This window comes from Polypterus senegalus, chromosome 10 (assembly GCF_016835505.1).
Source record: "Polypterus senegalus isolate Bchr_013 chromosome 10, ASM1683550v1, whole genome shotgun sequence".
Classification (NCBI taxonomy): Eukaryota; Metazoa; Chordata; class Cladistia; order Polypteriformes; family Polypteridae; genus Polypterus; species Polypterus senegalus.
In genome coordinates, this window is record NC_053163.1 from 10,208,336 (window position 1) to 10,236,219 (window position 27,884).

The 27,884-nt window shown below is 38.1% G+C and overlaps 1 protein-coding gene across 4 annotated transcripts; it reads left to right on the forward strand.

The window, feature by feature from the left end:
- Positions 1 to 1,175: 1,175 nt before the first annotated feature.
- On the forward strand, positions 1,176 to 27,817 carry LOC120536692 (killer cell lectin-like receptor subfamily G member 1). Of its 4 annotated transcripts, none has more exons than XM_039765137.1 (6): positions 1,176 to 1,409; positions 20,322 to 20,369; positions 21,536 to 21,640; positions 22,439 to 22,581; positions 24,741 to 24,850; positions 26,949 to 27,814. In XM_039765137.1, the coding sequence occupies exons 2-6, from the start codon at positions 20,327 to 20,329 to the stop codon at positions 27,058 to 27,060; spliced, it is 513 nt and encodes a 170-aa protein (XP_039621071.1). In that variant the 5' UTR covers positions 1,176 to 1,409; positions 20,322 to 20,326; the 3' UTR covers positions 27,061 to 27,814. The 4 variants fall into 4 exon arrangements, with proteins under 4 accessions (XP_039621071.1, XP_039621070.1, XP_039621069.1 ...); XM_039765136.1 differs by lacking the exon at positions 1,176 to 1,409 and adding an exon at positions 8,898 to 9,010 and having other exon boundaries at positions 24,759 to 24,850; positions 26,949 to 27,817; XM_039765135.1 differs by lacking the exon at positions 1,176 to 1,409 and adding an exon at positions 8,898 to 9,010 and having other exon boundaries at positions 21,539 to 21,640; positions 26,949 to 27,816.
- The last annotated feature ends 67 nt before the right edge of the window (positions 27,818 to 27,884 follow it).

Genomic DNA, 27,884 nt, shown 5'->3' on the forward strand with positions numbered 1-27,884 from the left:
TGGAGTGATGTGCTCGGAGTTTCTTTTCCTAGTTAAGATTCTAGCAGCTGCATTCTGCACTTGTTGCAATCGATTGATGTCTTTTTTGGGTGGTCCTAAAGGGGTTAATGTTACAGTAATCTAGCCGACTGAAAACAAAGGCATGAACTCATTTCTCAGCCTCTTTCAATAGCCCTAAATTCTTTACCTCCATCTTCACTTTTAATCCTAAGGGATCAAGTTTATTTCTAATACCCTCATCATATTCTATTTTTTCCATTCATTCAAATTTCTGTTTTCTCCTTATTTAGTTTAAGAAAGTGACTACTCATCCATTCAGAAACACAAGTAAGACATTGTGTCAGTGAACCAGGAGAGTCAGGGTCATCAGGCACTATTGATAAATACAGTTGTGTGTCAACAGCATGGCTATGGTAGCTTACGTTATGCCACGAGATAATCTGACCTAACAGAAGCATGGAAATCGAAAAGAGCAGTGGAACTAGGATATAGGGACGTTGAAAAAGTTTCCGCACTTTTGTATGTTCGTTGGAAATGGTGAAGGCAGGAGAAGTAGTAATTGGTCGTTAAACAATTGGTACAATGCTGGGGAAAAAAAGAAGATGACTATGTAGAAAAGTGATGTCATTTGTTTTTGAAACTCTTAATAAATGGAGTTTTTTATAAAAAGTATGGAAAATTTTTGAACATCAATTGCACACTGTAAATAAAATAAAATAATTCCTTTTGAATCAGAAACATCAACTCAGAGCTGAGAGACACATGGTGTGTGAGAGTTCAGAATAAATTCATTAAAATCCCATAACAAGTACTCATGTGGAAGTGCAAGTTGAAGCAGAGGTCAGCCTTACACATTCAAGTACTTTATTATGAAAATGACTTATTTGATTGTTAAAGAGGGGACATTGTTGTATGTTGCCAGTTTTAGAAGCAGAAAACATCAGGTTGGTAATGCCTCCTACAACAAATGAAGTACCATGAGCCTTGGCTTTGTTCTAATGCTCTTATCACAGGATGTCAAAGACTGGCTATCTGCACGTACTTCACTTCAGAAGAACTTTACACCTCTAACAGACTGAGATATGTGTCGATGTGTAGGCGTGGGCAGCTGTGGATGAGTAGGGGCAGGGCATTCACTTAAATTTCCATACATGTGGTCAATCACCTATGAGGCCCAACAGCGGAGTGCACGTCCAGGTCTGCAATTAGAGAATCAGCGTCCTCAAAAAAGCAAAATCTCACTAACAGACTCTCCATCTGAGGCTAACAGTCATTGGAGCTTTGTGCTACACAACAAGACACGTCAACACCATAGCAGATTGAACTCAGTCTCACAAGGAAGTACAGATGAAAGAGTGAAAGGGGAAAAACCAAAAAACAACTTCACAGGTTACTGCAGGCACCTCAAGGTAAGTAAACCTTCTACCATTCTGGGAAGACAAAAAACTACAGACCACAGGAAAGAAGACATGAGGCAGGTCAGGTCTGATTAAAGGAAGAACTAGGCCAGTCTAGGCCAGTTTCTCTAAAATAACCACGGTAGGACAGGCATCGTGTTACGTCAAGACAGATTTCCTTGTGCAAATGCTGGGTCCAATAGTAGTTTTGGATACTGAGCATTATGCACCAGCATCTTAAATAGGTGGGATGTGAGAACAAAGTCACATGTCAAGTCTCTTCCTATTTGTGTGGCTGGCACTGAGTGATGTTGCTATAAACTAAAGCAAGCATAAAATGTTGGTGGTCCTAACACAAAATGGAATCGTAATGAAATCACTCTTAGAATGCTAAAAGTTATAAACGGCAAGAAAAACAAGTTTAAAAAGTTCCGAAAGTGAATTTAGGAGGTAAACATCCAGATTTATTAAGTTAAGTTAGTTTGTCTGGTATCTTGATCCAAGTCCGGCAAATACTACTGTTTGGTGTCAGTAGATCATCTCTGTAGATAGTTGCTACCAGTTTTTGCTTTTTTGGGGGTATGCTTACACTTTCATTGGTGACCTCTTCTTTTTTACTAGGGTAACATTGCCAGGAAAGCAGACCAGGGTATGCAGGCCCAAGGTATGAGGACCAGCTGGGGTCACCCTTTATAATGAAAACAAAAATAATTGGCTAATAGAAAAGTCAGCCTTAAACTTTAAAAAAAGGAGCTGGGGCTCTGTCCTTCTTGATTGTTTGGTAAATATCCGGTACCAGCTTTCAGTTGTGGCTCTCCTTTATAGTCGGTGCTGGTAGGGACGGAGCCTTCTCAGGGCATTGTGGGAAGGGACAGGACTTCTCATTGAGTGTTTCTCAGTGTTACGAGTAACACAGAAGATGCTGTTAGCATTAGCACCTCCTCTTGTCCCAGGGTGGAACTAACTTACCTCTTCAAAGCCTGGAGGGTAGTCCAGAGGCGCACATTCATGACAGTGTTTTTTATGAAGGTGGCAATCAGGGGGCTCACTGGTTGGAAAATCAAAAATTTTACTCTTTTACCATATACAATCAATTAGCTAAAGATGGATAGATAGATAGATAGATAGATAGATAGATAGATAGATAGATAGATAGATAGATAGATAGATAGATAGATAGATAGATAGAATGATCCTGTTCAGTGGATGCAACCCTAACCCTAAATGTAGAATGCTGTCAGGATGTGCATCAGAAAAATCACACGCCCAACATGCAATCTGCAGGCAAAAGCCACTCCACCTTGTACTTCTGAGCAGCATCACACATAATCTTTTGTGATACAGAGTGCAACCAGAAGATGTGCTTGTGTTTCTGATGTTTCTGATACAGAATTATAAAAAGGTAAATTAAAGGGGCAAGATTTTTATTCATCTTGATGTCCTGGCTAAACTGCCCACTCAGGCCTAGTCATTCTGGCCTCCTAATCATCTCTTGTCCCTAATTGGCTAATTATCTCTTTCACTCCTTCATCCCTTTATATCTCCCAGATGATATGGGGACACATTGGAATCCCACTTTACGAGGTGGCAAGTGTGGCTAGGGAAAGAGACGTGTGGTCTTCACTGCTGAGACTGTTTGCCCCAGCAACCTGGTTTAGGATAAGCGATGGAAAGTGAATATGTAAAGTGACTATACTGGCATAAGAATGTCTGCTGTCACATCATCCAGTTGGATGCTGCACATTGGTGGCAGTTGAAGTGGCTCCCCAACTGTCTATTTAAAGCACTTGAAGTTGTGAGAAAAGTGCTAAATAAATGTGATGCTTTCTTCTTCTTCTTCTCAGTATAGTTTCCGTTTGTTCTTTTAATATAGTGAAAGACACGTCAAACCCAAGAACACTGCTATCTTGATGGCTCTTCTGTCTTGATCTAAACATAAGACAATGCAAAATCTCTTATTTCAGCATTAGTTCAATAGGATATCCCATGATCCTGTTGAACACATTAGCTTTCATCACACAACCCAAAGGAAGAGCGGTATAGATTGACTGGTAGCTCGAAACTGACCTTGTGTGAGTGTGGATGTGCCCCCCTAATAGACCAGATCACTGTGATGGTTACTGCCTAAATCCCAACCCTGATTTGAAGTCAGCAGACACAAAAATGGACAGGAGGATGACAGTTTAAAACAGAACAGGATAGATAGATAGATAGATAGATAGATAGATAGATAGATAGATAGATAGATAGAACTATCTAGAGTGAACAGAAAAGGAGATAGCCATAGGGTTGTCTTAATGTATACGCACAAGGGGCACTGGCCGAGGGCCCCAGGAGCAGAGAGGCCTGCAATGTTTCTGATGCCTATGTATGTTTCTGTATTGCTATCAAAACAGGGGCCCAGCTCTCTACATTGCCAAAGAGCTTATGATTCTGTCAGCCCCAAAAACAGGACTGTTCCTTCCAAATCACATCCGTATCATAGACACAGTCCTAGAGTCTCACAAACTGTGGTCTGCCAGACAGATAGTGAGTTATCCAGGACACCACAGGCTCATCCATCTACATATCTCTGAGTTTACCCCTTAACAGAGAATGCTAGAAGGTATGTAAGACACTGGAGAAATCAAAAAACATCATCCTCACAGTGTGGCCAGCTTTGTCCAGGTAACAATAAGCCTCGCGGAGCAGATGGATAATTGTATCCTCCACTCTAATCTTTGTACCTTGTGCCTATCCCGTGAACTAGTATAGATTTTTTTTTCTTTATTTTGAAGAATTTCCCTCCAAGATCAGCCGTTCTTTGTTAAAGTGAGTCATTAGACTCTCCACTGTTCACTCCTTCAATAGAGACACTGCATTTCCTCTTCCTGTATTCTGTTATATAATGGTACTAAAGTGCTTTCTTTGTGTTGTTTTGTTGTTTTTTTTGGTTTCTTGTATTGACAGCAAGACCACCATTTAGCAGGGGCTTAGAGAATCGAACCCTAGAAATTCTGCAGTATGTTCCTGAGTGCATGTGTTACTGCCAGGGGTTATAAGAGAGTAGATACCAGAATACCCAGGCAAGTTTAATAATATAAATGTAAGAGTCTATTTGATTGAGATTTGTCAGACTAACTGCTATGAGTCTTCAAAGGAAGTGAACAACGTGTGAGAGAACCATAGCTGCAGCTTTGCAGAGGTGAGAGCCAATGAGCTGTGGTCACACTTTGGTGTGTCACTGAGTCAGGCAGCGCAGCAGAGGGACCTGGTGATGCACAAGGAGGTCTGCACCACACACCAGTGCGCTTACCTCCTGAAGAGACCCAGCAAAATAACAGACCCACGCCAATCTTCGGTGGTCTGACTGCTTAGTTCCCACGCTTGTTGCACAATCTGAAAAAACAACTCAATTAAAACTAAAACAAAGGAAGCGAGTTAAAATTTGTGGAAGTAATCGGATATCAACTAAAACAGAGTCTGGAATGAAAACCTTCAGTCACTGTGGCCCTCCAAGATTGACACCCCTGATACAGTTGTTCATGATGGAAACGCTTTCATTGTATTACGTTTAATTAGTTGTAATTTGTCAGAATTCCCTAATTATGAACTTCTTAGTCAGAAAAGTAATATAATTTAAAAAAATAAGGTATTCAATATGATTGCAGTTTGATTCCACTCTAACATGCATGATTAGCTGTTGTTCGGGAAAGGGAAGCATGATGGGTGCGCGGAATGCAGGAGCAGCAGTAATTGAGTGCTTCTAGAATAACACAGTGGTCCAAATGAAGAATTTGTGGGGAACCACAGGTACCCTTAGAAGTGGGTTCCATTTAGAGATATGCCTTTTGACAGATAAGCGAAAACCTGTCATTGAACATGCAACCCACCAATTGAGGGGGCACAACTATTACGTAGCTGTTCTAGGTAAATGGCTCGAGGAACAATTGGATAAGAGTTACTTAGGCTTAGACTTATATCCGCCAATGCTAACTAGTGTATCAGGCAATAAGTTCCGCCCATCGTTTTTGGTTGATTGCAGCATCTGGCTTCATCTCATGTGACATCCAGGATCTTCAGGTTGAATGTGCATCTTCATGTGTGCAAAGGGAGTCCTAGGTGATGTTTCATTCCTGGAGGTGTCCATCCCAAGGTCACTTTGGGGATTCAGTGGTCCTCCATTCGAAGGATGTGACCAAACCAGTGTAGTCATCTTTGGGCAACTGTGATGTGGAAGTTTCTTCAGGACACCTCTTGATTGGAGATGTGGTCAAAATATCTGATCTTCAATGTTTATCGGAAACAGCACTGCTGGAACATGTTGAACTTCTTTGTGATGGCAGCCGTCATCTTCCAGGTTTTGCTCACGTAAATGGCCGTTGGGATCACAATTGAGGCAAAGATCTTAAGGGAGATTGTCGGCAAAGACTAAATGTTCCATATTTTCTGGAAAACAGCTGACCACTTTCCAATTAGACACTTCACATTGGTTTCGCACGTGATGCTGACCGAGTTTGTAAACTTTTTCACTTCCTCTAGCCTTTTTGTTCCAACTGTGATTCCATTTCACCAATGTACATGATCTTTGATATTTCTACACTTATTCTAAGGCCAATTTTGTTTGCTTCCCTTTTGACATCCATGAGTTCCTTGTCATTTTTTTTTGATCAAAGTGATATCGTTGGAGAAGATCGCACAGATGGTTACAATCATTCCTGTGGATGCCATTCACTATTCTCCTTGTTGCTTGACGTAGTTGTAGTAATGCAGCCCTGAAAAAATGCCAGTGACTATTTCAGAGAAGACAGTGTTTCTGGACTTTGTCTTGATGTCTTGAAACATCAGCATGAGTGCAGGTATAAATTCTTGAAGACTGTTTGTACGTTACAATAGCGCCGGATCTGCAAGAGTGATTTCCAGTGAACGCTGTTGAAAGCTTTCTTGAAGTCGATAAAATCGATGGTATTTGATGCACTGCACTGTTCCACGATATTCCGGAGGATGAAGATTTGTTCGCTGCACGATCTTCCACCGTGAAACACAGCTTATTATTATTGTTGCACACTGTTATAGATAGATAGTATAAAATAATAAAAAATAATAGGATAAAGATTTGAGGTACCAGTGGGTAACGCCATTTAACGTCCATGTTGAAATAGGTGTTAATTTTAGGCGTGGAAGAAATATGTCCGTATCAATGTGATATCGAAAAAAGTGGTCTTAAATGAAGGCAGGATCTAGAGTGACAAGGACTTCCTGCTGCTGGGGCTTTAAATAGCGGAGCTAAAGTGGAAAGGGGTGGGCTGATCAGTGTTCTTGGTGGAAGTGATATCAGTGGTCCTCTGGATTGTCCTCCACTTTAGGGCAAACGGAATTTGGGTTAGAGATTGTGTTACAATCCATCCCTGTAATATCTAACAAAAATGTCCCCGTTAGACATGTCCTAATATCACATGCTTGACAACAGACAGATAGGTAGCACTGTTTATGCCTGGTGGAAATTTGGCTTTTTATCAAAATTTAAAATAAGAGAATAAATATTGTATTGCTATACTATTTCAAACAACAAGCCCCTTTCAAATACACAACAAAATGGCTAAAATGAAGAAAACCTCCGACTTGGCTGTCCCACCCACAGTGAGGTGCTATACAGCTGTTAGTATTAAGGACCCCCAGTTGTGTTAGAGGCATGCCCCTGCTGAATGATTAAATGGCTGAAAGTCCTCAGTGTTAGTGTGTCAGAGAGAAGATGCACAACATTTGTCATAAAGGAACTCTTGTTATCATCCTCTCCTCTACTCCTACCTGCTGGGTATCCAGAGTGTGTCCTATAACTGAGTCTGCACTTTTTAATTAGCTTTTTGACAAGGTGGGCCTTTCTTGAAATGATGTAACGAGCACAGTACAGTGCATAAAATCACAATGACTATCACAGAGTTGTAGAAGATGTGAAGGATATCACTTCCCACATTAAAGTCACCTAAGAACAAAAGAGTCTGCTCTGCCCTTACTTCTATAGTTTCTTTGTGTTCTGAGACGAGTCCAAGCTATCATTAATGTGGACCCCTAAGTACCTGTAGCAGTGTACCACCGCGTGTAAAGCTCTTTGGTGCGTTGAAAGTCAATAAGCAGTTCCTTGGTTTGCTGATGTGAGTTGCAGACAACTCTTTCTATACCAACCCTAACCCTCTCCTCTGTCTCATCCCCTTCATTAATTCACCCCATAAGTGCAGAATCATCTGAGAGTTTCTGCAATTGACTTGACCTGCTGTTATATTTATAATCGGAGGAGTGAAGAGAACAAGAGACACAAATGTTCCTTGTGGTGCTCCAGGGATCTGTTGTCTGTTCTTGAGTCTCACCAACTGCAGTCTGCCTGACAGATAGTTCATTATCTAGGACCCCATAGGCTCATCCACCTGCGTATCTCTGAGTTCACCCAATGAGCACGATGGGCTCACGGAGTACAGGAGTAGCAATAATTGAGTGCTTCTAGAATAACACAGTGGTCCAAATGAAGAATTTGTGCAATGGGCAACCACAGGTACCCTTAGAAGTGGGTTCCATTTTGAGATATGTCTTATGATAGACAAGCGAAAACCTGTCATTGAAAATGCAATCCACCAATTGAGGGGGCACAACTATTACATAGTTGTTTTAGGAAATGACTTGAGGAACAGATAGGTAAGAGTTATTTAGGCTTAGACTTATATCTGCCAATGTTAAATAAATCTGCCTGACAGATAGTCAGGATCCCATAGGCTCATCCACCTGCATATCTCTGAGTTCACCCAATGAGAAGAACAGCTGGATGGTACTGAATGTTATCATCACCCTCACAGTGCTGCCAGTTTTGTCTAGCGGGTATAGTGCTAACATTTTGGAGGCAAAAACCAGTAATTTGAATATATTACTGACAGTTGGTGGTCTCCACCTGGGAAAGGGGGAAGAAGGAAATACAAGCCCATTCACATTATATTATGCTCCTTTCTGTAGTAAAAAATCAAACACAAGTTCACAATAAAACTAAGTTAATATGTAAAGTCCAATTTGTGTTGCATGTGTACCAAGAAAACAAATGGACATTTTGAATCCATCTATCCATTCATTTACTCCCCCATATTAAGTTCAGGGTTGAGGGGAGCCGATACCCATCCTTATGAGAGAAATAGGGGCAATGTAGAAACCCACCACAAAGCAAACACCTACACTTATTCATATGCTACTCATTTATAGTCAAAAACTAACCTTTGGGGTGCATTCGAAAAATCAGAATACTTAAATAAAAAACCCTTAAGACTTTGGGATAACTTGACCCATTTTTTTGGGTCAACAGCTCAATCAGTGTGGTATATAAGTGTGGTTTGAAAGGTGCTTGGTTTACTGCAGACTTATTACGTGAGCTTCTGAACACCGAGCACTGCCTTCACCTACACACGACCACATTTCCTGAACTTGGTGCTTAAGGCGGTCGTCATATTGGTGCTGTCATTCATAAGCTCCTCGTCTTCCTCCCAGCTGTTTCTCTCTCTCTCTCTCTCTCTGTTGCTTCATGGCTGAGGACACTACATACACGGTGATCACCCTTTCAAGGATTGGTCAGGATCGCACGGGCGAAAATGAAGAGCCAGGTAACATTTTATCTCATTTAACTCATGTGGATGGGCTAAAAACAGAAACAAAACAAAAGTGAAAACTACTAAGGATGAGAACGAGTAGAAAATGTGCATAAAGGAGGAATTTGGAGATGAACAGCTAAGAAATGCTTTCTCTATTAGTCTGTAAGAGAATCTCACGAAATGTTAAAATAAGTTGCTTGAGGCTTTGTGATGACTGCTGTAGCGAAACTGGAGCTGTTGCTTTCTGGACATAAATGTGCTGATGTGTTGTGCTGGAAGCCTTAAATCAACAAGGCATCTGAAGTAAAGATTTAAGTAAATCTAAAGTAAAGATTTCACGCCTACAGTAGGAAAGACTTGACACAAATGTATAGTAACATATAGGCAAGGAGATTTTATTTGATCTAATTTTAATATCTGTTGTCAACAATGTGACATATTTTGCACACACGATATTTGTAAAACGAATCAGCTTAGACAACAGAAATATAACACGAATAGCAATATTCTAATAGCTAATTCATGTTTGTACGGTTGGCAGCATTTATTCTGGTATCATCGGGCATATACAGGAAATAGCCTTGGACAGAATGTCAGTTGGACAGTTTAGAGTCATCAAGCAATTTGCCTTGTACATCGATGGGAATGTGGGAGAAAAATCAAAGAACCTGGAGGAAAATCCACATATGCACAGAGGACACTGTGCAGACTCCAGTCGGAAAATAGCCAGGCACAGAATTCGGGAGGGAGGGAGGAAGGAAGGACTGGCCACTGCATCACCATGCCACTCTGGAAGCATTGGTTTGTGATATGTGTTACAGATAGAGCCAGAAAATTGGATAAACCTAGCATTACCCGGGTAAAGCTTGCAATATTTCTAACTTCTCTTTGGATAATGTGAGCTTTACCTGGGTAACACTAAGTTTACCCAAGTTTTGGGCTCTATCTTTAACATATGAAATTGGTAAAATTATGTATTTATGTTACTATAACCAGACATTACAGTATATTTAAACAATCAAATATTGAAATCTGCATAAGTGTTTGTCCGGTATAGAAATCCACACTATTGATCCTATTTTCATCAGATGTTGCACAGATTTCTCATTTGTACAGGCTATGTAGTCAGTGCCCCCTTCCCGGGCAGTGCCAGGTACCTCAAAACCCCTTTATTAAACCCTTCTCTTCATCAAATTTTGCCCCGATTACCATTTGTATAGGGAAACACCATAGGCTACATTTCATGTCAAAGTTTTTTTTGGTGGCCCAACCCAGCGCCAGGTACCCCAACTGGTATTTATGCAAATCTATTTATCATAGACTACGTTTCATTCCAAAATTTAGCCAGTGCCTCTTCTCTGTGGAATTTCAGGTACCCTTGCTTTCTAACCATCAAACGTTGAACAGAATCTCTATTTGTACAAAGGAGTGCCATAGGTTATGTTTTGTGCCAAACCTTAATTGATGCTCTCAGCCTGGGCAGTGCCAGGTGCCCCTTCTGTGTTTTGTTGGTATACAAATCCACACCAGACAAATTTTGCACCGATTACCTATTTATACAGGGAGAGACCATAGGCTCTGCATCATTTCAAAATTTAGTTGGCGTCTCCACCCCGAACAATGCCGGGTACCCCAGCTTTTGTTTGTCTGTAATGTAAATTCACACTACTGAACCTCTCTACACCAAAATCTCTACCAAATTTTGCACAGATTGCCTGTTTGTACCTCGGACCACCACAGGCTATGTTTCATTCTGAAACGTAATTAGTGTCCTAGCCACAGCAATACCCTACCAATTATTTTCTTTTATGAATCCTCTTCATGTCAAACGACGCATAAGGCATCGGCGATTTAACACTGTTTGGTTCTGTCTTGAGCTACGTGTTTTCTTTCACCCCATGTTAGGTCCACCTGCTTCAGCTCACTTATCCAGGTTGTCGCAGGCCAGTCTTATCTGAGCTTTCTAGATGGCATCTCAGAGCTTGGCGCCTCAGGTTCTGATCCATTCTGAGGACATTCTTTGGCACTTGATCTCCAACACCACACTCTGGCTCTTAGTTTTCTTGTAAAGGTCTTCATTAGAGATCTTCTCAGGCCAGAAGATACGACAGATCTTCACGAGACATCCACATCCACAATTCCCCCCTTTACAACATGCCTCCAGCATTCAGAGCAATACAAAAGAACAGGTTTGACATGGCTGTTATAAAGTCTGACCTTTGCTCTCAGGCTGTACTGTCTGGACTTCCAGATGGGCTGAAGTCGTCCAAATTCACTGCATGCTCTTCCAAGTCTTGCTCTGGTTTCTTTTTGTGCAGTATTTTCCACCCTTTTGATATATATACTACATTAGAGAGTATTCATATGTGAACTCGTATAATTAGAATTACGTACTATTCAAAATAATATTCAAAACTCTTATAAAGACCATCGTAAATTCACAAGAGTTCAGATATCTAAACAATGTTTTGAACATCAAACAATGTAATACAATTGGAAAAATAGAAATACAGCCCATTCTTTCTTCGAAAAATAATGCAAAATTTTCCTGGAAATGTTATGGAGCTCACTGCCGGAGTCCATTCATTCAAATCGAGCAGGATACCCAGGCTTTTCTCACGTACATTTTTAACCTGATATATTTATATGTCATTTAAAAAAACAAAAAAAAAATTCCACTCTTCTGTAGGACAAAATGTGACACCAATAAAGCTTAAATGCACCCTTTTACAGCTGGACGGAAAGCAGCAAATTTCCGCGTAAACTTCACATTATTTTCTATTACTTTATTTTGAATTTTTTTTCATTATTGCAGATTTTATTTTTGTTTTTCACTATGAAGCAATGAATCCAATAATCAATCATTCCATTTTCATTTAAATAAAGCTACACATCTATCTATCTATCTATCTATCTATCTATCTATCTATCTATCTATCTATCTATCTATCTATCTATCTATCCCTGCCTATTATAATTGATTTTATTTATTTTTTTCTCCAGCCTTTGGAGTTTTTTTTTTGTTTTTTCTGTCCACCCTGGCCATCAGACCTTACTCTTATTCTATGTTAATTAATGTTGACTTATGTTTATCTTTTATTGTGTCTTCTATTTTTCTATTCATTTTGTAAAGCACTTTGAGCTACATTTTTTTTGTATGAATATGTGCTATATAAATAAATGTTGATTGATTGATTGATTGATAATAAAATCCATATCTATCTATCTATCTATCTATCTATCTATCTATCTATCTATCTATCTATCCCTGCCTATTATAATAAAATCCATATCTATCTATCTATCTATCTATCTATCTATCTATCTATCTATCTATCTATTATATCCTGCCTATTATAATAAAATCCATATCTATCTATCTATCTATCTATCTATCTATCTATCTATCTATCTATCTATCTATCTATCTATCACATTCATATCAGGTATCCCACAATAAAACTGAAATGCAAAAGATGGGATAGTTGGATTATTTAACAACTATTTGAATCAAATGGACTTTCGAACACTTCATACAGTATATCAGTGCTTGGGGTGGCGTGCAGATTACTTATTGTTCTCTGGTTTGTATTGTTTGTATTGTTACTGAGCTTTTTCAGTTGTTGCTCCTCGGCTTTGGAATGACTTTGCCTTTTCACATCAGGTCTTCATCGTCTATCGAGGTTTTTAAAAGTCGGCTTAAGACCTCCTTGTTTTCTTCTGTCTTTCACTGTGTATGATGGGATTGTGGTGGACGTTATAATTAGTTGTTTTATTAATCTGCTTTTTCATGATTGTTTGTATTGTGTTTATTTTAATGCTTTTTTTGTGCAGCACTTCGGCACAACCTCTGTTGTTTTAAAATGTGCTTTTATAAATAAATAATCTAATCTAATCTAATCTATTGTTACAGCATTCATAGTAGCTCAGTAACTTTATATGCATTGGTCAGTTTTTCATTTTTATTTTAAGCTTAGGGTATTATACTTGTTGACCACAGCAGAACATAATGTATCCATGATATAAATAGGTAAATATCAAGAGCCGTACATCTCACAAATGTTTAAAGATATACTGTATGAACTGACCACAACAATGAACAACTGAGTTCATCTTTATAAATAATTATCAAAAATGTCAAACAGCTCAGAGAAAATTCACAATGGTTCATATGAGTTTCAGACTTGTTTCGCATGACACAACAAGGAATTTAAGACTCGTTTCTATGGAGCTTAAAGCTCTTTTCATGACAAAAAAAAAATCCACAATCTTTGTAAAGGAAAAGATTGCTTTGGGAGATTCAAAATCAGCTGAACTATAAGGTCTTAACCTGTAAATCTTGAGGTTTTGAATATTTTTTCATATTTAACAACAGCACAGATCAACACTGTTAAAAAAGTGAATCACATAACACAAAATATTAACCACACTTGATGCTTTTATCTGTATTGTGATAGCATTCAAAATATTTTCCAAAGTCCTTGACCTTATTAAAAAAACAGGATGTGACTTATCTTACATTTTATGCCGCACTCCATACCACACCAGATTAACAGTTGAACGCTGCCACAGGATGAACGAGCCTTAGCACTGAATTGAAGACGCATTTTCTGATGTGCACTTAATCAAGAGGCAGAAGCTTAGGCAGTGCAACCTTCTGATATCAAGACAAGCTCTTGTCACACCCAACCAGTGACAAGCACTGAAGTGGAAATGAGGATCCATTAAAAGGACAAATTAATAGGTACTGATAAACAGTCAGTCACTCAGCCATTCTCCAACCCGCTATGTCCTAACACAGGGTCACGGGGGTCTTCTGGAGCCAATCGCAGCCAACACAGGGCGCAAGGCAGAAACAAATCCCACCGCAGTATCAATAAACAATTAAATTAAAATAAATAAATAGTAATGCTTTATTTGCTTTGATATAAACCATTAAGTCAGAAAACACAAGCAAAAAAAAAAACACTAAAAGGTAGACAGACTCAAAATACAGAAAATAATAAAACCCTAAACACCAAACCCCTAAACTGAAAAGAGAGAACAAGAGTTTTGACATTGGCTAAGGAAGCCCACTACAAGAAGGCGAATGATCCATTTGATTGTAAATATTAGTTTTTGAACCTTGTGATTTAATTTCAACATTTTGCACATTTTTTTTTTATGTTCATTTTTATTTTTGTGTTGGTGGCAAAATCATCACACTGCCATTTGATGCCATTTATCAAGTTTGGTGCCATCTTAAGTTTTTCCCTGTTGCTGTGGATATTTAATTGTCAGTAATGACAACCTGTTGCTGTCCCACGATTGAAGGACCTTTTCACTGCAAATCTTTTGAAAATGCTGCTATGGTCACTTCTTTGTTCAACAATATGGATAACAGCCTTGAATAGTTGTATAGGGAAAAGATTATAAACGTGTTGCGAACTTTTTACTTTACTTGCTTTGTTTTGGTTATTTTCTTGCCTTTCTCTTTTGACCATTCTGCCTGTTCTCAAACCATTCTTAAATGTTGTTCCCTTTATTGTCTACAAGTCCTGAGTCCTTTCAAGGCAAAAATCCAATACTTATTATATTATACTTATTTTTCTGTCCCTCCTATAATGTGATGCTGCGTAATTGGTGTTGTCAGGCAACAACGGCTAACACACACTGAATACTCTCATCAATAAAGTCATTTCCCATTGACCTATGAAATGATTCTGGTGCCATGTATAACCCAAAGGTAAAGCAGGTAAACTAAAACTACTCTAATGAGGCACAAATGTGTTTTCTAGTCCATCATTTTCCACATTCAAAGAAGAAACCTGGCATTTTTAATAAGAATCTTTATTTCTCTCTCTAAGTTTGAAATTTTAGTTCCTAGCACTACACGCCTAGACAAATAAACTAATACAGGCTTCAAGGGTCATTGTTGTCAGTTGTACAGAACACAGTGAAATTCTTACTTACATGTCCTATTAAACATTCAATATGTTGTCATTGTCTGGTGCCACGACTAGTAAAAAGAACGACTTTACGCTGAAACGTCTGTCTTCCTTATTTGAAATAATTACCTTAAATCAAACCACAGTGCTTCAGTACCTGAAATTATTAAACTAAATTAAATGAAATATGTCTTCCTCATCTGTAATATATCAGAAAACAGCATGCAACACTTGGAAACAGACAGATTCATCAGATTTCATTAAAATTAATTATAATAGCATAAGAATTACTGAAGCTCTATATACAAAAACAGAGTAATAAAGAAATGACGCAAAACACACATCTAACCTGAATGAATTACTTTCTTTTTCCTATAACTCAAGAGATTGTTTGTTTCTGCATATATTCAAATTAAACGATTAAGCTAGATTTTTTAAAAATTAATTGCAGTACAAGATGCCATTAAAGACACATATTTATTTGACATATTAATTTAAATATTATAGCATATAAAACGGACAGAAACATGTTTGGCACATTTTAATCTTACTTTTATTTTTATTATTTTTTTAATAATTGACAATTATAGCTTATGTTATGTGATATAAATTATTTGTCATTGCTATTTACAGTTTAATTCAGGCATTCCCAAACTCAGTCCCGGCTAATTAAATGAACTGTTATTTTCTAGATTCTGTGTTTTTGGGAACAATATAGAAATTAGAAAACTAAGTTTGGTAATATATATATATATATATATATATATATATATATATATATATATATATATGTTACATAGTTTACTGTCAAATAATGCAGAGTATGCGACATGTGTTTCGCCCTTATTTGGGCTCATCAGGCGTACAAACTCCACTGCACCCCTCATGGGGATCGAACCTCAGTCGTCAACATCAGAGACAAAGCCCCTTTATGCTGCGCCAAGGATATCGCATATAAGTCGAGGTATAGCTGCAATACTTGACAGACGATCTACCAGACATTATTGCAGGGACCCAAGTTTGAATCCCGCTCATGGCACATGGCTGCTCGGGGGCACCACGGCATGTGGTTCATTTATTTGATAGTCTGGAGATCGGAGTAATTACATTCATAGCATCCATTGTCTGAGTCCCGATCTGATTGTATGGGTGGTTACCTACCAGGTAACGCATGTGGTTGGTCTGCCAGTTAAAAATGTACCAAGCACATATATGGGCATAATGTATTTGTCTTTCTTTTTAACAATATTTTCATCTTGATTTTCATTCTACTTTTCCAGGTGTTCTAATTGTTTCATTCATCCATTATTTACTAATTATGTGGGTCTTACGCTAAAGTAGTTGCAGCCTTTTCGTGATTCAGGGGTGTCTGCTCTGCTTGTTTTCAATTGTCATTAATAAGATACAACGAAGGGGGAAAACTACAGGGAGAAAGGGTTTAATCAGTGGCTGTGTCTTCTCTTTTGAGGGTAGACATCTCTGCCTCAAACAGTTTCCTTATTTTTTTATTATTATTAAATTTTAAATGTTAATAAGGGAAGTGATACTAGAATACTGGAATTATCAGAACATTGCCAGCCAGGCCTTTAGAAAGAGGGGTCATCAAGACATTGGTAAAGTTAGCAACTCCTGTGTACTTTAAGTTATTGTTTCTAATGTGAAGCTTTTCTCATTATGCTTTGTGACAAGAGTCGCCAAGTCCGGTCCTGTATGACCAGCATGGCTGCAGGATTTCCTTCTAGCCCCTTTTTTTTTTAAATGAGTGCCCTGTTTGTGCTGCTAATTAACTTCTTGTGAATTAGTTTCAATTGAATTGCTTTAAGATTTGTTCGCCTGAATGTCTTCATCGTTCCTCTGAATTGCTTCATTTCTTTCCTTAAATGGCACCCAAGCAGAAATGAAATGAGAAGTGAGGGCACCAACAGAATACCAACTAAGTCAGGGCCTCAAACTCCAACCAGTTTCATTCCATCCAGCTGCTTAATGAGGTGCCAGTTCTTGTCATTAATTAAACTCGTTCTTTAATTTCATGGCTTTGTTGCTGCTCTTGTGGTGCAATAGCAGACATTTCTGAAATTGTTGATTTTCTCTTTTCTAAGAGCTCTGTTAAAACAGTTTTGGGTACCTGGGTAGACAGACATTCTCGAGACCTTCATCATTCTTTATTTTTAGATATTGTATGATGGACACCAGTTGTTTTGGCTCATTTTGTATCTCCTTATTGTTTGGCTGCTAATTAAGGGAAAAAAACAAACAATTAAGGGGTCTGAGACTTAAAGAGCAAGACAATTAAAATTAGTTCAAAAGTTAATTTGCAGCAAAAACAGGTCACTCATTAAGAAAAGGGTTAGAATGAAAACCTGCAGCTACGGTGGTCCTCCAGGACCGGAGGTGGCAACCCCTGCTTTACGATACTCACTGACAGAGAGATTAGATGGAAATAATGAGGTTGCCCTATCCAGGAAATATTTCTGCATTGCTAATCTATTGTGCTGGGATGGACATCAGCTTCCCCATGACCTTGGCCCGGATAAGCAAGTTTGGCAAATGGATGGATGAATATTAAGGACAATAATACCTTAATAAGATGATTACAATTCTGGCTCTCTAGCTTGGAAACCACTACAGGAAGTTAAAGCACCACAGTTCTGGACAAAAAAAAAAAAAAGACTGATGCACCAAAGCGCAGAAAAAAAAAAGGTGCAAACTACTCTATGTATAAAAGGAAGTTGATAACAATAGGAAAATGGTGAGATACGTTAACGTGTCTGAGTCTCAAAATGAAGAGAAGAAACTGACCATATTTTCTATGAAATTACAAGTCATGTTGTCATGTGTTCACACCATAGAAACATTTGTGTGCACAATGCTAGTATTTGTAATATTACACTGGTGCAGCATTTTTGAGTTGGACATCACCAGGTGTAAAAAATAAAAATAAATGACAACACATAAAACAGTGCTCAAGAAAATGATGCCCTCCGGATACATCTATGCACATAGGAGTGGGAAGGGATCATTTGCAGAGTGTGCCCCTTCGTTTTTGCAAGTCTTTCAACCTTAAATAGAAACTTTTCACCATCTGAGGGGTGTTATAAACATTTGCGAGCCTCAGCTCTGTTTCCTCCAACACATGTGGGGAGAAGATCTTAAAAGGACTATAAAAAACATGAAAATAGTGTCGTCATTTCTAATCCTGTCCATCCTCATCACACCCAATGCAAATCTTAACATCTTTAACTCTGCTACCTCCAGCTCTGTCTCCTGCTTTCTGGTCAGTGCCACCGTCACCAGCCCATATAACACAGCTGGTCTCACTACCGTCCTGTAACTGTTTCCATTACTTGATCCAAATAATTCAAAGTGATGTCCCCATTTAAACTCTGGTGCTTCCTTTAACACAGTGGTCTCAGACTCCAGTCCTGGAGGGCCGCAGTGGCTGCAGGTTTTCATTCTAAAACTTTCCTTAATTGGTGACCAGGTTTCGCTGCTAATTAACTCCTTTTCGTTTCTTTATAATTGACTTGTTTTTTTAGGATTTGTTGCTCTGAATTGCTTTGTTTCTTTCCTTAAATGGCAACCAAACAGAAATGAAATGTGAAGTGAGTGAGCTGAAAGAAGACCAACCAAGTCGGGGTCTCAAACTCCAACCAGTTGCTTCATTAGGCACTGAGTCTTGTTGTTCATTAAACTCGTTCTTTAATTCCACGGCCTGTTGCTGGTATCATTGTGCAGTAGCAGACATTTCTGAAATTGATGATGATGTTCTCTGTTCTGAAAGCAGTCCTGTTAAAATGTCTTGGGGTCCTGAGCAGATCAGCATTCCTGACACCTTCATCGTTCTTTATTTTCAGATATTGTATGATGTACACCAGTTGTTTTGGCTCATTTTGTATATCATTGTTGTTTGGCTGCTAATTAAGGAAAACGAAACAACTAAGGGGTCTGAGTCTTCAAAAGCAAGTCAATTAAATTTAATTCAAAAGAAGTTAATTAGCAGCAAAAACAGGTCACTAATGGATGTAAATACAGATGCAGCCTTCTTCCAGTTCTGTTACCACCAGTTTGTCAGAATTAAAAAAAAAACAAAAAACTTTGTCTAAGCATTTATCAATTTCTATTACCGGTACCTCCAACACTGTACAGACTCTGATGGGTGGTTTTCAAGCCCTTTCAGATGTTGTAGAGTTGCCTTATCTCTCTTTCATAATAATAATAAAAAAACCTTGGGACGAGACGTGACTTTTGGAGACACTTTTTGAAATAGAGATGGAGACTTTAAACATGAGAAGCCTTACTTACAATCATCGTCAAACAAGACCACGGTCTTCTAACCTCTCAGTTGTGTAAATGCTTTTGGCAGACACAGTTCCTGCGCTCTCAGCTCTTATACATTTTATCAGGGGAATAAGTTTATAAGTTCTAGACATGTCAATGACTAAGCGAAGAAGAAAGAGCAGGGACCAACGTTCAAAAAATTTGTGTAATTTATTAAAGATGAAGATACTAAATTCACTCTCGTGCAGTTATACGTTGCGTAAGTCCAAACATGAAATCAAAATTCAATGTGATCTTGAAGAAAAGTTAATTCCAAATATTGTTTTAACTGAAGGTTTAAAGTAAAAGTGAAAATAATGCATACTGTATGTAACAATTCCCATGAAAATAACATCCATCCATCCATTATATCTAATTACAGGGTCATGGGGGGGGTCTGCTGGAGCCAATACCAGCCAACAGAGGGTGCAAGGCAACAAACAATCAATCAATCAATCAATCAACATTTATTTATATAGCACATATTCATACAAAAAAATGTAGCTCAAAGTGCTTTACAAAATGAATAGAAAAATAGAAGACACAATAAAAAATAAACAAGTCAACATTAATTAACATAGAATAAGAGTAAGGTCCGATGGCCAGGGTGGACAGAAAAACAAAAAAAAAACTCCAAAGGCTGGAGAAAAAAATAAAATCTGTAGGGGTTCCAGATCAAGAGACCTCCCAGTCCCCTCAAACCCCCGGGCACACACACCAAACATACACTTGGATCGCCAATGCACCTAACCTGCATGGACTGTGGGAGGAAACCCATGCAAACTCCACACAGGGAAGCAAACCTAGGTCTCCTTACTCCTTACCACTGCGCCACCATGAAAATAACAATCTCTTTAAATTGTATATCCAATTAACCAAACCTGGAGGTGGGCAAGCGAAGCGAGCAGGGGGCGGAGCCCCCTAGTCTTAAATAAAATATTTTTTCACTCCGGTCTCATCTTGTTATCCTGCATTTTCAAGTATTCTTTTAAATTTTCACCGCTGCTTGTCAACCGTCATTGCATTATGAGTTATTCTAATTATGTTGCCTAAGCTACAATTTGCCTTGTGTTTTGTAGATATCATGGCACAGACCACAATGTCAGAAGAAGGCACAGTGCCGAGAGGTAAGGGATGAACAACTTTGTTTATTACTTTAAAGTTTGCACTCACTGTATTTTCCTGTCAAAGTCTATCCATCACAATATTCATTATGATTCGGAATATTTTTAAGAAGGGTCTAAGAAATTAGGGTTAGGCTAAGGGTTAGGGTTAGGGCCAGAATCAGTCGTGAAGACAGTGCTAGGACACACTGACACACACATACAGTACACGGTAAGGCAATTCAGAGTCACTATTTAATTAAGCATTCATGTTGTTGGCGTAGTGGGTAACACTTTGGACGTCAAACTCAGAGGTTGTTGGTTCATATCCTGCTACTAACACTGTGTGAGCCTCAGCAAGTCACTTCACCTGCCTGTGCTCTAATAAGAAAAACAAAAGTAATATAATCAATTGTATATCAGATGTTATAAACCACCTTGGATAAAGATGTCAGTAAAAGAGTTCATGTAAATATCTCTGGATGTTTTTTCTATAATGTGTACAAATCTGTAACAAATCCATGCTTTCTCAAAGGACGTATTATCACGTAAAATATTTTCTGCGATAGTCCAGTTCTTACCGACTATATCGGGCATGAGTCAAGATGTAGGGTAGTTTTATGTGGTGTGTATGTTTCTGTTAAGGAATTTCCTCACCATGTGACCTGTATTTAAAATGGCTACTTTCTGTAGTTGGAATCTAAAAATCAAATTTCTTTTGTCTGTCCATTGGTTTATATATCATGTCTGTTTGCTTTTGTGTGGTGTATGTGGGATGACACCAGTGATGGATACCACAAAGAGGCTCAATGATCGTCTCCTTGTCCGTTCTTTACAAGCCGCTTATCCCCTCTGATAGTTTTGAGTTCTTCTGAATTTTCTTTGTGTGTGTTTGGTATAGCAGTGTCAATAACATCTGTCATTTTATTCTCGTTTGCCTACCAGTGTTATGTTTGTTCTGTTATGGTAGATAGTTTTGTCTCTCAGTCCAATTCTGTCCCAGTCTAATTCATGGGTGGCATTTTCATGCACTTCTAACTTGGTTTGTATGTGTTGGCCAGTTTGTGTTGTGGTGCCAGTTCTTGATGTCTAATATTTACCATCTGATTATGTCTGTGCATGTTGTATGTTTGTGTCTGAAGTTTATTACTGTATTATTATTACTGTTATTATTATTATCTTGTTTTCAGCAGTAAAAAAAGACAGATGGCTGAACATTGCTATTGTTTCACTTGCCGGTGGTCTGCTCTTGGCTGTTGGAGCAGCTTTTTCAGTCCTACTTACCTGGAGTAAAGGTCAGTGCTTTAAATACTTATCTATCTGACATTCAAATATGTTTTTTTAGAAAGGACTGATTTAATCATCTACTATTTACTTACCAGAATTTGATTTTCTTGCTGGTTTTTTTTTCTTTCTGCTAAAAATGGAAGTAGCTTCTTAAAGAAAGCCACCCAAACCGGCACTTAATGTGTAGAACCAAATTAAAGCAGTGGTTGATATGGTAAAGGGTACCATAAAGCTGAATTGGAATTCAGGATCAGACAGTGGTCAGTTGTGAAATCAGTACCAGGGGCGACTGAATGGCAAAGTGGATTTGAATGCATGTCATGTATGCTCAGTGGTACATTACAGTTAAAAAGATCCTAAAATGAAAAATTAGTGCAGTGCACAATTATGCTTGGTGTGGCATCAGTAAATAAAATGCATGTCATTGTGCATCCTTAGGCCAAAAATATGTTGTAGAATAAAGTAAGAATGGTAGATGAAAGTTGTGAACAAAAAATATTAAAGTGCAAGGGTTTAAATCAGCACTTACTGGAGACTTGAAAGAAGCAGGCATCTCTCATGATGCTGGGATATACAGTAGGTTTTATGATTAATATGTTTGTGTAAGATAGATAGATAGGTAGATAGATAGATAGATAGATAGATAGATAGATAGATAGAGAGATACTTTATTTGTCCTAAGGGGGGAATGTAGTTTTTTTTATAGAAGTTCAAGATACATTAACACATTATTAATTATACATTAGTTCATGAGAATGTATGTCACATCAAGAAGAAATAAAAATGAAAGGTTCCTTAATTTTCAGGTAAATGCTGTCCTGACATGTGGGTGCAGTACGAAAAGGACTGTTACTACCTTTCAACCAATCAAACCACATGGAGTTTGAGTGAGGACGACTGCATCTCCCGGGGAGCAGGTCTTGTCATAGCTACGCACCCAGAAGAGCTGGTGAGTGACCGGCTGTGTTTGATGTTTTGCTGACGGAAATTAAATCCGTCTCTAAGTCACAGCGTTCATGCGATTTAACAGAAATTGAGTGTTTTTCGAATTTGTGTGTTTTTTTTCCACATTCCTCCTGAAATCCTGATTTCACTTTTGTGTTGTCAGCCCACATTTCTCAGGATTTTTTTTTTTTCATGGGCTAATGCTTATTGCTTGAAGCACAGCTAAATTTGATAATTTGTTGTGTTTTATTTACTTAGTTTTATTCTTGTTCAACACAAAGTAGAGATATGAAACTCACCATTATATTCAAAATAACAATTTCTTTGAACAAAGAGAAAAATAATATTGTAACATTCATTGTCACACCAGCCCAGCTGCTCTTTTAAGTGCTCCTTTATTTTAATCCAAACTAATACTTTCCCCTTTTAGAAACAGAATGGCGTGTGTACCTTACAGCACTGCTGACCAGATGTGTCGCTTTAAGTGAATGAAGCAAAGGTCAAAACTGTTAAAAAAAAGTTAACACAGCAATGCTAATCTGTGTTTATTTATTTATTTTTTTAAGTAATGCTAGTATTTTTTCTTCAATAAAATAAGTATTTAATTTAAGACAGGTTTGAATTAGCAGTCTAAATATAAGGTGAGAAAGAATTTACTAAACCTTATATACGCTTTATTTTATTTTTTTGATTTGTTCAAATGTCACTGTGAGATCAGTTGACGGCATTTTAAAATACAGAACAAAGCCCACTTTAAAAAGGTGCCCTTGTTATCTTTCAGCCAGGGCTTGGCCCCTGGCTGGGGTTCAAATCTTTACTTTATGTTTTATGGTTGCTTTTGTGTTATTTAATGTTATTGTTTTTTCATGTATTATGTCTTTTGTTTTCTGGGTGGGTGGTCCCCAAGAGGTTAGGCCACCTGCCAATCACTGTCAGTAAATGCTCTCCACCCTGTTATTTGGAGGGTCTCCCACAGTTCCTGGTGGTTCATAGTGAACGTGCTTGGGAGTGATGAGTTTACTGACGCCTTTGATTTTATTTTGCTTTGTGTTGGCCTTGTTGGTAACTCCTGAATGTTTTTTAGGGCTATATGGAACTTTATTATGCCTAAGGAACTTTTTGTAAAATAAATAATTTTTTTTAATAAAGATCCAATATGGCCCTCTTTGCGTTGAGCCAGTTTTTCTTGACCCCCAACTGGCATTATTATTGTAAGTGCTTTGGAACATTATTGGGATTAAGTATTTTGGAACTCCAGGTACACAACAGCTTGAACTCCTGTTTTCCACTAGGAGTCGCTAGCTCCCTGGAAATATGTTTGTTTTGTAATTGCTGCATCTCAAGCAACCTGAAACTATATGGATATAATATTATGCCTACAGATTTTATTTTTTCTCCAGCCGTCTGGAGTTTTTTTGTTTTTCTGTCCCCCCTGGCCATTGAACCTTACTCTTATTCGATGTTAATTAATGTTGATTTATTTTGTTTTATAATTGTGTCTTTCATTTTTCTATTCTTTAATATGTAAAGCACTTTGAGCTACTGTTTGTATGAAAATGTGCTATATAAATAAATGTTGTTGTTGTTATTAAAATGTGATACTCCTCCCTTAGTGATACGGTGTTAAGAAATTACATAGGAGAATATAACAGCTTTCTTTAATGCCAATTTATGCGGCATAACAGACAAAGGAAGTCATGACAAGACTATTACCTAAGTGGGATCTCGATTTATACAGTCCGCCATTTTCGTCGCTGCGCCTGAAGGATTTTTAGGAGTGGATGACGGTATCTCCCATCTGTCCATCAGCTTCAAAGGTGTGCCGGGCAATGTTCCAAGGCTTTATACCCTTTCTCCATGTGCAGGCCCTTAGATAAATCATGCCATTCCAAACAAGGAAAAGAAGATACAATGTCATGCTGACTCTGACACACACAGACAGTACAAGGCCCATTTTCGTAGTTGTCCCTTTCTTGTCTTCTAATGCATGCCTGGCAGTTCTAAATGATGAGCCCCTGTGTATTAAATCTGGCCTTGTGTTAGCTGTACATTTGAGTGGATTTATAAAATATTTTTTGTACAGAGCACAGTGACATATTAAACATATAAACTTATTACAACTCCCTATTCATTTGTAACTTTTATCTTGTCTTTAATTTGTAGAATTTTCTGCTTCTCCAGTGCAGATCTTTTGTGGCATTCTGGATCGGACTGAGGAGAAATCCTGGGCAGGAATGGATGTGGACTGACAATCAGCCCTTCACTCTTGGCAGGTCGGATACATACTTTATCTCATTACAAAGTTTCGATTGTTTAAACTGGGTGTAGGGGGTGTCATGGCCGTTATAGTCAACCCCTTCCATCATTATACATTTACTTCCAGTCTGTGTGAAAGAAGACTGCACTGCACAGAAAAATGGCAGGCACTTACAAAACCAAAAGACGTCCACACATGTCTTTTGTGCTGTCCTGTCCTGTGTGACATGTGGAAATCTTCCCTTTTTAGTAAAACCAAGACCTTCAGAAATCAATTCAACTAATTTCTTATATTGATTTTACACTGCCTCCACATGAGATGGGTGATGGAAACAGAGATCTGATCAATTGGGCTGTGAAGAGTTTAATGATAGCTGACATTTTTTAAAGCTTGATTACCAAAAAGAAAACAAAACCCCATCAATTTAATTCGGGACAGCAGTGTCACTTAAATAAACTGCCTGGTAGCTCCTAAACGTTGGCTCGGAAGTCCTGCCTGGTCACTCTCTTTGTGCTCTTTGCACGTTCTTCCTGTATCTACTGAGGTTTTCCTCAGGCTACTCTGTCTTTTTTTTTTCCCAAAATCCAAAAGACATGAATGTTAGATCACATGGTGTAGCAGACAGGAGGACTTTAGGGATTTTCAAAACCCATCTTGATGTTATTTTAGAAGAATTAAATTGATAGGAATGTCAAGCTTTGTTCAATCCATCAATCAATCAACATTTATTTCTATAGCACATTTTCATACAAAAAAAATGTAGCTCAAAGTGCTTTACAAGATGAACAGAAAAATAGAAGACACAATAAAAAATAAACATAAGTCAACATTAATTAACATAGAATAAATAAGGTCCGATGGCCAGGGTGGACAGAAAAAAAAACAAAACTCCAAAAGCTGGAGAAAAAAAAAATAAAATCTGTAGGGGTTCCAGACCACGAGACCGCCCAGTCCCCTCTGGGCAATCTACCTAACATAAATGAAACAGTCCTCTTTGTATTTAAAACACCACCACTAACAACTAAAAACAGAAAAACCCAATCAATATCTCAAACTCTGATATGCCTTGTTTCAAAATCTAACACCTCTTTTCGAAGTAGTTAAAAATGTTACTTCCCCCTTACACTACATTAGCCAAGAACATAAGTTTAAACTGGTAAATGTTTACTTTATTCTGTTCGCCATTGTTTATTTTATAAAGTCTAATTTCAGCCATTCAATCAAATTTTACCACTGGGTTATGAACGATAAAGCCAATTGTTGGTTTGAATGGCCTGTTCTCGTCCAGATTGCTCTAATGTTGTAATTGTTGGTTCTACGTTGTCGACTTTGGGGTGTGTTCATGAGTAAAACTTGTGAAAGACGAGGTACCTCATCCAGGACTGATCCCTATCTTATGCTCAATACTGACAGGATATGACTCCGCTTCCTGCACCCCTGAATTGGACCGAGGATGGTCCTCCAGGTATTAATGAAGTGAAGGAGGGGTTAGGGGTAGGGTTATCACACTTGATTTTTAATCTTGCTATTGACCCCCTCCTTTGTTAATAATTGGAGGAATACGTACACTGGTAGATATGTTATACAGTACCTAGCAAATAATTCAAGGAGTATACGACAAGTGTTTCACCCTAATTGGGGCTCATCAGGCATACGGATTTTTGCATCTCCTTATGGGGATCAAACCTCGGATGTCAGCACCTGAGATGAAGTTTATTTGGCAGGGTGAGTATGAATCACAATCTTAATATTTGGATGATTGCCTACCAAGGGAAGCTTGTGGTTGGTCAACCAGTTTGTGCTAAACTGCAGTAAAGACGATATGAAAACATTTGTCTTGGCTGACAAAATTCAACCAATGTCTCCTTTCTACTGGTGTACTGCACACCACTGGTAACATTCATGAAGACTGACTCTTGGTCAGCATTGGTTCTTGCCTTGTAACGGAAGCTGGTTAGGTTAAGAGAGGGGTACAGACAATAGAAGAATGGATCAATGATTTAATTGACAAACTCACTTTAAATAATGACAAAGCACCATTACAGTCACATTTTTTTTCTGTTAAATATATAGTGAGTGATTATATATATATATTTTTTTTGTTTACTTTGCAGGGTGAATAAAAGTGTTCCTGATGGAGATTGTGCCATGTTGGAAAAAAACTGGATACACAGTCACAACTGCAGCCGCTTGAAACACTGGATCTGTAAAATGGCAGCTGACTGAATTAAGAAAAGAATCAATCAGTCAGTCATGACATCTTATTGTTCCTCTTCTTGATTTACCACTTCAGAAGTAGCAGCCATTAACTTTTGATCCATGGGAAACAAAATCACTTCCAGTGAAGTGAGCCTCACTGCTTCACACAAGTGTTTAATAAACCGTGAGCCAAGCAACGAAAGGTCTGTGTGGGCACATCGAGGTGTTTGCTGTTCATACACTTTGTCAGCCAGCACAACTGGGAGATGTTGTTTATTACATCTGTAAATTATTTTAAATAAAGTTTTATTGATGTATGATTACTGCCAGAATGAGTCCCAGGTTATCAACCATCCATTCACCTGGAATAGAATAAAATGTTTGAGAAAATGGACGTGGGCTCATATTGTATTGTAAGAACATGAGGATGGCACTGTATGCATTCTTGGAAAGCTGTATGAAAATATTGGATAAAAACTCGTAAATTTCAGTTTCATCAATATGATATTATGGACTACGCTAACTTATTATGTTACGTCACAGAAGAAAAGGAGAAGAAGTGCGACTTCAATGATATGAAAATGAGAAAATACCATTTGGAAGCTTCCGAGTCTTGATTGGATTGTTCCTAAGTGTGGCCTGATCTTCAGTGAAATAATAACAAATAAAGACTAATTACACAATTAGCACACACCATTATAACTTCATTAAACACAAAGTTTATGTCCTCTGCTCTGAGCACTTGTACACAGAGCAGAGTTACACAATATTTAAGATAAAAATAAAGTTTTATTGTACAAATTTACAGTTCTAAGTCTGTCTTGATGACACAACACCCTCTGGTCAGAGAA